At 41.1% G+C, this 12,073-nt stretch overlaps 1 protein-coding gene across 1 annotated transcript; it reads right to left on the bottom strand.

The window, feature by feature from the left end:
- Positions 1-210: 210 nt before the first annotated feature.
- Positions 211-9,045, bottom strand: LOC142494316 (uncharacterized). The gene is made up of 4 exons (XM_075598901.1): positions 8,830-9,045; positions 8,563-8,690; positions 7,914-8,480; positions 211-590 (listed from the first exon to the last, which is right to left on the bottom strand). Exons 1-4 carry the CDS (start codon positions 9,043-9,045, stop codon positions 242-244), a joined length of 1,260 nt encoding a protein of 419 aa, XP_075455016.1. The 3' UTR covers positions 211-241.
- Between the last annotated feature and the right edge of the window lie 3,028 nt (positions 9,046-12,073).

Below are 12,073 nucleotides of genomic sequence, written 5' to 3'. Positions count from 1 at the left end.
TCACAAACTGCTGTAGCATCCACAGAGTAGCGGTGTGGTCTGCTTTTCTGCAAGGCAGTGCTTTTACAAGTCCTGTGAATGTATCCACAGCTGTGCAGCAGTAGTGTAGTCCTCGTAAGCCTTTTGGCAGTGGGCCTATAAAGTCTATCTGCCAGACTTGGTGTGGGCCATAGCCCCTCCGCAAATCCTCTTGGTCTTTTTTCTCCAATGGCCAATGCTTGAGAATACCACACATAGGACATTAATTCTGTACATCCATTAACATATCCAGGGTTATAGGTAACCCCCACCATTGAGTCCATTCATATGTGGCCTGCATGCCTCTTTGTCCAGCTGTTTCGTGAGCCCAATTGGCCAAATTAAGTAGGACTAGGTCTAGCATCTGGGTCTCTGCCACTTTGGCTAGTGCGTCAGCATTCCCATTTGGACCCCCCTCCTGTAAATGGGCATCGACATGTCCTATATTGATTGTCCATGTATTTCCTGCTGTCCAGAGTTCTTCCCAAATTTCTGGGCCACCCCGAATAGGCTTCCAACCTCTCTCTTTCCAACTTGCCAGCCATGTTTTAAGTCCTTTGTAACAGGCACAACTGTAGGTATAAAGAAACAGAGCTTCTATGGTTTCTTGAATCAACATTAGTATTATTTGTAATTCAGCAAATTGGCTGAAACCACCTGTCCCTTGATCTTAGAGGACGACATTATGTTTGGGGTTAGATGCAGCTGCTGCCCACCGCCGGCCTTTATATCTTATCTGGGCCAATCCATCTGTGAACCATGCAATCTCCCATTGCTCTACGTTTAAATCTTCAAATGGGGGGCTAATAACCCCTTATTGTAACAATACTTGCACTGTGTCCCCTATTTCTCTGTGTCCCCCTGGCAAATGATAGTGTTTCAAACATTCAGGCTGTCCTGGAGCAGGTATTCGTATGGGGGTCTGTTTGGCATGTCCTCTTATTATTTCCTTGATCACCCATAAATAATAGGCCTTATGAGAGAACCCAAATTTGAACACCCCCCACCCAGTTTGTATGCTTTGACCCAGCAACATATCTATGCACAGCATGTTTTCTGGTGGTGGTGAAAGAGGGACCTTTATTGATTGCAAAGAGCACTGCAACCCAAATTGATCTGGTGATGGCCCCACCTAGACCCTCTATATGCACTACTTCTCCTTTTTCCCTATCAGGGTTCCCATGCACGATTGTCACCTTAGCCCCTGTATACACGAGAGCCATAAAAGATTGTGGGGCTCATTTCTTACCCCACCACACCTGGACAGGTACATAGGGACACCTGTCTGCACCCATACCAGTGGAACCCCCTCGGTATATAAGGGCTTGGCCACCTCCCACCCATCTGGGGGGGGGGCGTGGCTTGTGTCAGTCAAGTATTTCCAGGGGTATAAGGACGGGGCTGAGGGCTTTACTCTATTACCACCCACCCTATCTTCACTATCTGTCTTATACACCCTTGCCGTGTTTATTCTGACTATTTGCTTCCACTTTTTTAGCAGCTCAGTGGTGGATTTCCCATCTATTTCCTCCCATGGGACCCCCACCTTCCATAAATCCATCCACATCTGTTTACGGTTTATTTTAATACAGGTTTTCATATGTTCCCCTTTTTCAGCTTCCGTGCTTCTAACAGGTTTAGACCGATTGTCTTCTAATTCACCAAGCTGCCCAAGCATTGTGGTAGCCTCATGTACCTTACTCCCTTGTACCAGACCCCCTAGGAGTGACAAAATCAGGGCCTTGAGAGAGAAGGGGGCAGTTTTCAATAAATTTGCCTGCATCCCTAAGGTAAAATTCTCATGAGCAGGACCTTGCCATTGGGCCCCCCTTAACCATCCAACGCATGCCATAATACGTAGCCGAGTGATCCAGTCTCCTATTGTTTTCAAATTGACTGTTGGCTCTAAGTTACTTGGACGGGGGTACACTTGTGCTATAGCGTCCTGCACCAAATCCACGAGACTGAAGTTATGTATCCACAAGCATGCCTCTATCTGTCTCAGTAGTGGGTCATTAGTCATAGCCCCCATCGACACTGCTTCCTTCCCTGAGAGCCTGACACTGTCCCCAACCTCATCCCAAAGACGTAATACCCACGAGAGGAGTAACTCCCCTCCTTGCTGACTATATGCCTTCAACATATCAATTAATTCTGATTGGGTGTAGTCACGTGCATCTTCCGTCTCAATATCTTGAACGTCATAGTATCGAACCTCCCCATCCACATCATCTTTCCTACGTCTTCTCTGTCATCGCTGCCTTGTCACTATGAGCCGGACCTTCTGTGCCAACCTCACTCCACCCTCCACTTCCGACTCATCAGACAACTCTACCTCCACTTCTTCATCCACTGAGTCACCCAATGGACATACGGTGTCCACTCTGCTGTCTGTACTATCGCTCACATGCATGCTACAGTAACCCCCTTTTTTCAGTTTCTGCTTTCTATTGATGACGTTAACTGCAAGTGTGGTGCATTTACCCTCAAAGCTCTCTGCCTGCTCAGTTGCCGCTAGCATACACTCTTACTACTGTATAGACAATTGGTCAAGGACTGCCTGCAGTCCTAGGTCTCCTGTCTCCCTCACCTGGGCTTCCTTCAGGAGCGCCAACAAATTATCCATCCCACTTCTGCCGCGGCTATCTGCTCCCCTTTCTTATAGTTCAATAAATTTAACCTGGTAAGTTGATGTCCCAGCTTTTCACCAACTTCTGGGTGTACCAGGGGTTACACTTATTTGATATGTTCCTCTGCTACGGGTGACCAGGGTCCGGATCTAGCCCACCCGGGTATCGAGCCGTTCTTTCACTCCCCCATCCTCCATATTTTTGTCTTGTTGAACATAATCTGTTACAGACAGCTAAACATAACACCAACCACATACTCATAATGAATAAACATGTCAGTGTCAGTTTCCCCACTCGCACAAAATCCTTAAAAGTTTCTGGTTGAATCCTGCTGGCTACGCCAAATGTAATGCAAAGATTCTGGATTCAGCCAATAACTTGCACACAGTCAGTAAACAGTCTTAGAGATGTAATCAAAAAGGGATTTTACTTAGCTTCGGTTATGTTCTTAGTTACAGCTTGCACACCTTAACATATACAACAGGAAAAACACTCCAAACACCCGGGGAAGCCCCAATCAGTCAAGTCTGATCCAGAGAGAGCGAGGGAAGTTCTTGGCCAGGGCACCTGCACGATCCTTGGAGAAGCTTCTGGCACTATCCCTAGCCTAGGCTTTAATTTAAATTATTTTGTGTTAGGCTTCCTCAATCAGTGCTAAAACTGATGGGTCACACTTCCTTTGCAGTAAACAACTTTGTATATTGTAAACATGTGACAGAGAGAGAGTTCTGCTAACTCAAAGTACATGTCATGGCACACTATAGCTCTGCTAACTCATAGCACACTATAGCTAATAAGTGGTACTTCCCAATACAGTCCATATAACCATTTAGGTGTGTGTTTGTAAGCACTTTCTTCTGAGCAGTAAAAGTCCTAAGTAGGTTTAGTATAAATGCAATTTAGTATACATTTCAGCCCTGAATGGGGTGAGAAGACTGTCGATTCTCACAGGGGCACTCATCTCACCATGCCACCATTGCAACTCAATGAACAGGGGTGAGAAGTGACTGGCTTTTCTGTAGGTTTGTTGGTTGAGTGCCACTGTAGGTCCATTCCTTAAAAAAACAAAACTAGAATACACTTGAGAAACTTATTGCTGTGTATACAGTATACCTGAATATATGTCCAAATACATATTTCTGTAAAAAAAAACAAAAGAAAACGGTTTGTGCATAATGCAAAGCAAAACCTGGGCAGAAACAGGCAACGTTGATCAACATTTCCCCAGCCCCCCCTCCCCCCCACCACCACTGCAAAAAACAAATGCTGGGATTTCTACACCATTGCTTGTAAAATTGCAAACAAGATTCACCCTAAGGCTTTGGCCATAGTGAAAGCGAATTTGAGCGCTACACTGCTACTTGACTCGCACACGCTTTCCTCTCTGCTGATATGTGGACTTTAGGTTTTTAGAAACCGAGTGAGGGGGTGGGCAAGGTCATGATGTGGAGGGGCGTGTCAAGGAAGTGTCATGCATGAGAACACACCTTTAGTAAATAATAAACTGCATAATGTAATGCAATTTACATAAGTATTCTGCTAACAATATATATAGAGGAGAAAGAGAAGAGAGCGCACGCACCATAGTGTATAACTGTATATTTAATAAAAGGAGGAGAAGGGGGGGGGGGGAAAGAATCACACTCACAAGGGTAAGGAAGTTAAAAGCATGTCGTGAATAAATCACCACCATCCGGTATCTTTACTTGTCTCTGATGTCAGTCTCTGGATAGTGAACGATCCGTGATCATCAGGATAGTATCCAAGCGTAGATAAAGTGTACCGGCATCGGGTTGGAGTCCTCAGAAGATCTCCTAGCTGTATGGCCTCAAGCTGTTACACACACGAACCGGCCTGTTCATGCGCAACGTGGTGACGTAATGTCCGTGACGTAATGCGTAATGACGCTCCCTGACGCGTTTCGTCACTCTCTGGCGACTTTTTCAAAGGGTGATGGGAAGGGGCTGAACTCATGCAGTATATATACATAATTCGTGTCCTAGCAACCCCTAGAAACAGCTGAACGGGATATTACTTGGAGGAAGGCTTAATCAACTGTTAAAAACCACGATAATAACTGTATATACAATGTTAAAGAATTAGACCAAACTTGTATGTGATCAGTGGACTTAACTGTTTTGTGGATATTACAAGGAGATAGACACTTAGTGATAAACATTGTAATGATTAAAGTATCACTATCATTTTTGGAAATTGATATATTGATTGTATTATTGCATATATATTCTCTTAATAATTAGGACTATAAATCGATTGTATATATATATAAATATATATATAAATATATATATATATATAGGTGTCTATGGTGGTTTCCAAAAATGGATGTGGATATTCATAATGTCTATACTAAAGGTTATAACATAGACTCAATGTTTGGCAACATAACAATAACACAATGTGATCATAATGAACTAAAACTCTATATACTCATGGCAACAAGTTAATAAATAAAATCCATTGATTGTAACATAAATTACAAAACATATAATATTGACTAAATTACATTAAATACAAAACAAAGAGATAGATGGAGAGGTAGACAAACCAAATATCTAAAACACAGTCAATAAGTTTACTCAATTTCAAATCTTATTATATATAAATATATATGTGTACATGTATACACGTGCTTACATATGCAGAACTATACAACAAAGCACCAATGTGACAGATTCATATTAATATTGTTTTTGGGCAAATCTTTTCAAGAAGAGAGGGAGAGGATAAATAGTGCATGTGGACTAAAAATAAATAATATTAATTAACTAATGTGTTAAGCGTATAATATACAAAGTGTTAAAAATTTGTGTATATATGTGAATAAAATAACATATATTACCATATAATAACTAATAAACCAAACATATGTGGGGATTTACTAAGTGATACGTGTTGACATATTATAATTATATATATTGTGAAAACCATGTGTATACATCTAATAAGGGATGTATATAAAGAAATATATATTATAATAAAAATATATATTAAAAATGTAAAAATATATATGAAAAAATGAATGAGTCCTAAAATTTAATAAAACAGGACAGTGTATAACACACATGATGGTTATAAGTGAATATACTTTCACATGTATCGAGTGCCAGTTACCAAGATCAGGAAAGGGTCTAGGAGAGACCTGGACAAATGGATGACAGAGGACTACAGAGGGGATCAGAGACCAGGGAGGGCTCCCCCATCTGAAGGAATCAGACCAACGTGCTAACATCAAGGCATTCATTGAATCCACCAGGGCTCAGAGTGCCCAACTGGTGGATCCAAAATGTTTCCCGTCTACAGAGGGTCTTGAATCGATCGCCCCTAGAACACTAGGAGAAATGCTCTCAAGTCCCATGATAGTCATGGACTTGGGATCCTGATTATGTCTGGATTTAAAGTGTCGTGAAATACTATGTGTATTTAATCCTTTTAAGACATTTCTCCTATGCTCCAGGAAGCGAGTACCCAAGGACCTAGTGGTGCGACCAACATATTGTTGACCGCAACCACACTGAATTAGATAAATGATATAAGTGCTTAAACAGTTGATATGACTTGTAATGAGATGTGTAGTCCCTCTGATAGCTGAAAAGAATTGTGATTTGTTTAAAATATGTCTGCATGTAATGCATCTACTGCGTCCACATTTATGATTCCCCACAGGGCCCCTACTGGAAAGTGTAGATGATTGAACTTTCTTAAGTTTGGAGGGGGCCAAAATACTTTTAATGCTTCTTGCCTTCCTATATACTATTGAGGCTTTTTCTGACAGGAAGGACCCCAAATGGGGATCACACTTTAAAATACTCCAGTGATTATTGAGAATTTTATCAATGGATCTAGAGGACTGATTATATGTGGTAATAAACCTAACAGTAGATGAATCGGTCCTAAATGATTCTCTCGGAGCATCATAACTGGTACGTATTGCTTTCTTAGATTTAATTTTAGACTTATTAAGTAAGTCTATCCTGTCCATAGAACCAACTTTGCTGAGGGAGTCGGACACCAGAACGGGATCATAACCTTTGGACAAGAATTTTTCCCCAAGTATATCAGACTGACTCAAATAATCAATATCTCTGGTGCAGTTTCTACGTATTCTGTGAAACTGCCCCAGAGGAATATTGTTGAGCCACCGTTTGTGGTGATTACTGGATTAAAGTCTGAATCTGCTGTAAGGACCAAATACAATAAATATTGTTGAAACTGCATCAATTGCAAATGTAAATTTGAGTCCAAATTGATTATCGCTGAAGGAACTTAAAATGCTAGAAAACACTGACTCTTCACCATCCCAAATGATAATGATGTCATCTATGAAACGGCCGTAGTACACGAGGCCAGCCCCGAACTGTTGGTTAAGCCATATACATGTCTCTTCCCAGTGACCCATGAAGAGATTGGCGTAGCTAGGGGCGAACCTCGTGCCCATTGCCGTTCCACAGATTTGCAAGTGAAAGGTGTCATCAAATAAAAAATAATTGTGCGTTAAAATAAAATGAATACTTTGCAAAATAAATTGTTTGTGTTTATCTGGAAATGATAAATCCTTGTCAAGCCAGTATTTAATGGCCTCAATCCCCCTGGCATGGTCAATACATGTGTAAAGGGATGCCACATCACATGTGGCCCATAGATAAGTGGGCTTCCATTTGATACCTGAGACTGAGTCGATAACGTGGAGTGTGTCCCTAATATGTGACCTGAGCTGTGCTACAAAGGGTTGAAGATAATAATCAACATATTGGGACAAGCCCGACGTCATCGACTCGATCCCAGAAACAATGGGCCTACCAGGGGGATTGAGCAAGGACTTGTGAATTTTTGGTAAGTGATAAAAGATAGGAGTGCGTGGATGTGAAGTGAATAAAAATTTATATTCCAATTTTGAAATAATACCATCACCCAGTGCATTGGTGAGAAGTTCCTTCAGCAACAATTGATAGTTTTCAACCGGATCAGATTCCAACACAGTATATGAGGCCATGTCACCCAGGAGTCTGGGTGCCTCCATGAGATACGCAGTGAAGTCCTGGATGACTATGCCCCCACCCTTGTCGGCCTGTCGGATGACAATGTCATGATTGGCCCTTAGTATGTTCAATGCATCCAGCTCACAAGTGGTTAAATTGTTTCTAATCTTGGTGGATTTGGAACACATTGACTCAAAATCAGAGTACAAGATTATAAAATGTGTCCACAAATCCACCCTTAGACTGATATGGGAAAAAGACTGACCTGGGTCTGAATGGTGAGTGCATGATGCTCAAATCTTCCTCCAGGTCTATGTCCAAGGAACTGATTGGATGAATAGACAACTCAAAGTTGTCAATATGTTCTTGTGATCCAGAAGTGGAACCCGACTCCCTCAGAAGAGATGTCAAAGCCTCAATACAAATTTCTTCCTGCGTGTTGAAAATAGAAACAGGATTGGTTATTTTAGCATTTGTTTCCTGAATATTATAGTACCTCTTTAGAGTAAGTTTTCTAATAAAATTATTTAAATCTATAAACAATTGGAATGCATTTGGACCTGTGTTGGGGGCAAAAGATAAACCCCTCTCTAATAGTGATGTTTCGTGTATGGATAATGGTGAAGATGAAAGATTAATGATATTAGTAACTGTCGGTAATGCTATTCTTCGTCTGTTTTCCTTCTTCCTCTGGACAACCCTCCCTGCTCTAACTCCTCTGCTCCTCTTTTTCCCTGACCAGTTGGTCTGTTTGGGGCCTCGCGGTCCCAAAGAGGGTAAGGTTTGTCCACGTCTTTCCCTTTTGTTTTCTTTTCCTGTCTTGGTGTTTTGTCTAAAAAATGTGTAGATTTTTGTATCATTTTAGGTTCTTTTGATCTGGCACCCTTACCGTTGTTAGTAAACACCCCACTCACATCCTGCACATCAGGGGTGTCTCTTCCCTGGATGTCTTCTGGAAGAGGTTCCACCTCGAGGACCGAATATCCACCGCTTGAGGAAGGGGCGGTGGAGCCTCTAGAGGGAGCTTGAGAACCCCGATGACCTGCCTGATGGGATGGGGTGTGACTAGACGTGTTTCTGGACTGATAATGATTACCCCCTCGTGTACATGAACCTGAACTATATCTCCCTCTTCTTCTATAATTATAGTTTTGATTTTGTGTCCGCTTCCAGACCCTCACTTTATTAGTGGCATAATCGTCTTTATCACGACTGAGTTTACTATCTTTCCTCTCAATGACTTCTTTTTCAAAGGTCATAACTCTCTTACTCGTTTTTTCATCAAATTCCTTAAACTCCTCAGTGTCACAATAGGGTTTCAATGAAACTTGAATTGCATCAATTTCTATCTCTAATTCTTTAACCTTCGTGTCTCTAAAATCTATTAAAAGCTTCATTAATGAGAATGAACACCTGTCTAGTGTTTCATTCCATTCTCTGGTAAAATCTTCATTGGTTTCAAATGTAGGGGACTTAGTAACCCTTAAACCTCTTGGGATAATTTTGCGGTCTACATAATCCTGTAAGGAATATGCGTCCCACAATGTGTCATCTCCTCTTTCATTAAAGTTTCTAATTTGAAAAAATTTCCTTTAATATCAATTTTACACTCAGTATCCATATTATCCTCAATAACCCCTGAAGAGATGAGGCCACTCCTTCTGGAGATCCTCTCCTTGGTTGATTGCATCATATTTCAGGCACTGATTGTATACCTCTCCCTAATAAGAGTATGGGCAGCTGCTTGTGGGTTAAATATAAGAACTAACAAACAGAAGAAAAAGCAGCGCCTCAATGGGTATATAGGTGGTAAATAAGTTATATATAGTGTTAATACAAATAACAATGTGATTTCTATCAGTGCCTGCGTAAAAAATAAACAATAAACAATAAACATATAATCAATAAAATAACTTAAAATAAACGCAGTACATATATGTGCAAAAAGAAAAATAATAAATAATGAATAAAGAAGTGAAAAACCAGTCCTTTATGATTTAGTTCGTCAATGGTATTATAGACTTAGGTTCAGGGGGTCTCCGGCTGCTCTCGAGAGGATGAACCACATCCTACTGCACCGACACACTTTATTCGAGCAAATACCCGGTATGTACCTGGCAGATACCTGGAATGCGCCGCTCCTCACCTCTGACAAGCCCCGTTGCGTTTGCCTTCCCAGCCTGGGTTCATGCCTGGCTGATGGGCGGCTGATTTGTTAAATGATAATGATTAGGATTTAATAGGCTGCAATGCTTCGCGTGTCTACCAGATGGCATAAATTCATGAATTGTAATGCAGTATATATATATATACTGTGCAGTATTGCAGCCAGCTGGAATAAAATGCTTCAATCCCTGCCTGGAAAATAACTCAATGCACTCGGGCAGAAAACAGTCACAAACCTCAATACACCCGGGTATACCCGAATTCGTGGGACTAGCCGAGCTCGAATAAAGTGTGTCGCCAGTGTATGGAATCTGTAGAGGAGAAAGAGAAGAGAGCGCACGCCCCATAGTGTATAACTGTATATTTAATAAAAGGAGGAGAAGGGGGGGGGGAAAGAATCACACTCACAAGGGTAAGGAAGTTAAAAGCATGTCGTGAATAAATCACCACCATCCGGTATCTTTACTTGTCTCTGATGTCAGTCTCTGGATAGTGAACGATCCGTGATCATCAGGATAGTATCCAAGCGTAGATAAAGTGTACCGGCATCGGGTTGGAGTCCTCAGAAGATCTCCTAGCTGTATGGCCTCAAGCTGTAACACACACGAACCGGCCTGTTCATGCGCAACGTGGTGACGTAATGTCCGTGACGTAATGCGTAATGACGCTCCCTGACGCGTTTCGTTACTCTCGGGCGACTTTTTCAAAGGGTGATGGGAAGGGGCTGAACTCATGCAGTATATATACATAATTCGTGTCCTAGCAACCCCTAGAAACAGCTGAACGGGATATTACTTGGAGGAAGGCTTAATCAACTGTTAAAAACCACGATAATAACTGTATATACAATGTTAAAGAATTAGACCAAACTTGTATGTGATCAGTGGACTTAACTGTTTTGTGGATATTACAAGGAGATAGACACTTAGTGATAAACATTGTAATGATTAAAGTATCACTACCATTTTCGGAAATTGATATATTGATTGTATTATTGCATATATATTCTCTTAATAATTAGGACTATAAATCGATGATTGTATATATATAAATATATATATATATATATATATATATATATATATATATATATATATAGAGAGAGAGAGGTGTCTATGGTGGTTTCCAAAAATGGATGTGGATATTCATAATGTCTATACTAAAGGTTATAACAGACTCAATGTTTGGCAACATAACAATAACACAATGTGATCATAATGAACTAAAACTCTATATACTCATTGCAACAAGTTAATAAATAAAATCCATTGATTGTAACATAAATTACAAAACATATAATATTGCCTAAATTACATTAAATACAAAACAAGGAGATAGATGGAGAGGTAGACAAACCAAATATATAAAACACAGTCAATAAGTTTACTCAATTATATATTAAAGATGCTGGGTGCTCTGAAGTGTCTGACTGCCTGATGACCTCTTTTGATTAAATTCATGTTTTTCTACACGTGAGTGCTGCAGATTCGTCCTGCGCTGTGCCCCCACTACCTGCACTCCCCGTGTCCAGCGGGGGGCTGCAACATCAAAGAACGTCTCAGGGTCATGCGACGTCATGTCACGTGACCCAAAGCATCAATTAACGCCGCAATTCAATGGCGACAGGCATCAAATGGCGCCATGGCATCATGTGGTCACATCACATGGCCCCGTGGTGTCATTTGATGCCGCATTGTCATGGAGACGAGTGGGCACGGAAGCCAGGTAAGGTAAAGTTGATACCTTAAAATAATTTTATTGATATTATTATTAAAATAAAAGGGTATAAACAAAACCACGACGAATGCAAAGGTTCACATCCAAGGTCATTGACACTTAAATAATTAGTACTGAGTAGTATAAAACTATTGATTATATCCTAAGAGACTGTTACAGATTCAGCGGCCCTTATTGAAACACTTCACGCGGTGTATACCTAGGAATACCCATGTCATGGCGTGGGATTTCCTCCGACCGTACCGCGGGGCTGGCGAGTGCAGAAAATGGCATTTTAGTGTTCTGGCTTTTAAACACCTGACATTGACACAGTAGCACAGTACTGTACACATTACAATTAATTTCATTGCATTTAATTGCACACAATCCATGAAATTCAAACAAAGCAACCGCGATAAACACGAGTGCCTGGAGTGATTGGGCGCGTGATTGCCCCGTGGAGTACAGCAGCGCACACGAAAACGTCGCCGTGATTTGTTCGAATAACAGCCGGTGCATCTGTAAAGTCTCATATATACTGTA

The sequence above is a fragment of the Ascaphus truei genome, chromosome 1, assembly GCF_040206685.1.
Source record: "Ascaphus truei isolate aAscTru1 chromosome 1, aAscTru1.hap1, whole genome shotgun sequence".
Classification (NCBI taxonomy): domain Eukaryota; kingdom Metazoa; phylum Chordata; class Amphibia; order Anura; family Ascaphidae; genus Ascaphus; species Ascaphus truei.
Note: the sequence above shows the minus strand (reverse complement) of the source record. Positions and strands in the feature narration are given on the sequence as shown.

Bases quoted from the DNA above. Each gene is read 5' to 3' on its own strand.
- LOC142494316 (XM_075598901.1), bottom strand. From the start codon at position 9,045: ATGAAGCTTTTAATAGATTTTAGAGACACGAAGGTTAAAGAATTAGAG. The intron at 8,691-8,829 runs GTGAGGGTCTGG...CCCATCAGGCAG, and splicing joins ACGATTATGCCACTAATAAA to GTCATCGGGGTTCTCAAGCT. The intron at 591-7,913 runs GTCAGTCTTTTT...TTATACCTACAG, and splicing joins CACTCACCATTCAGACCCAG to TTGTGCCTGTTACAAAGGAC.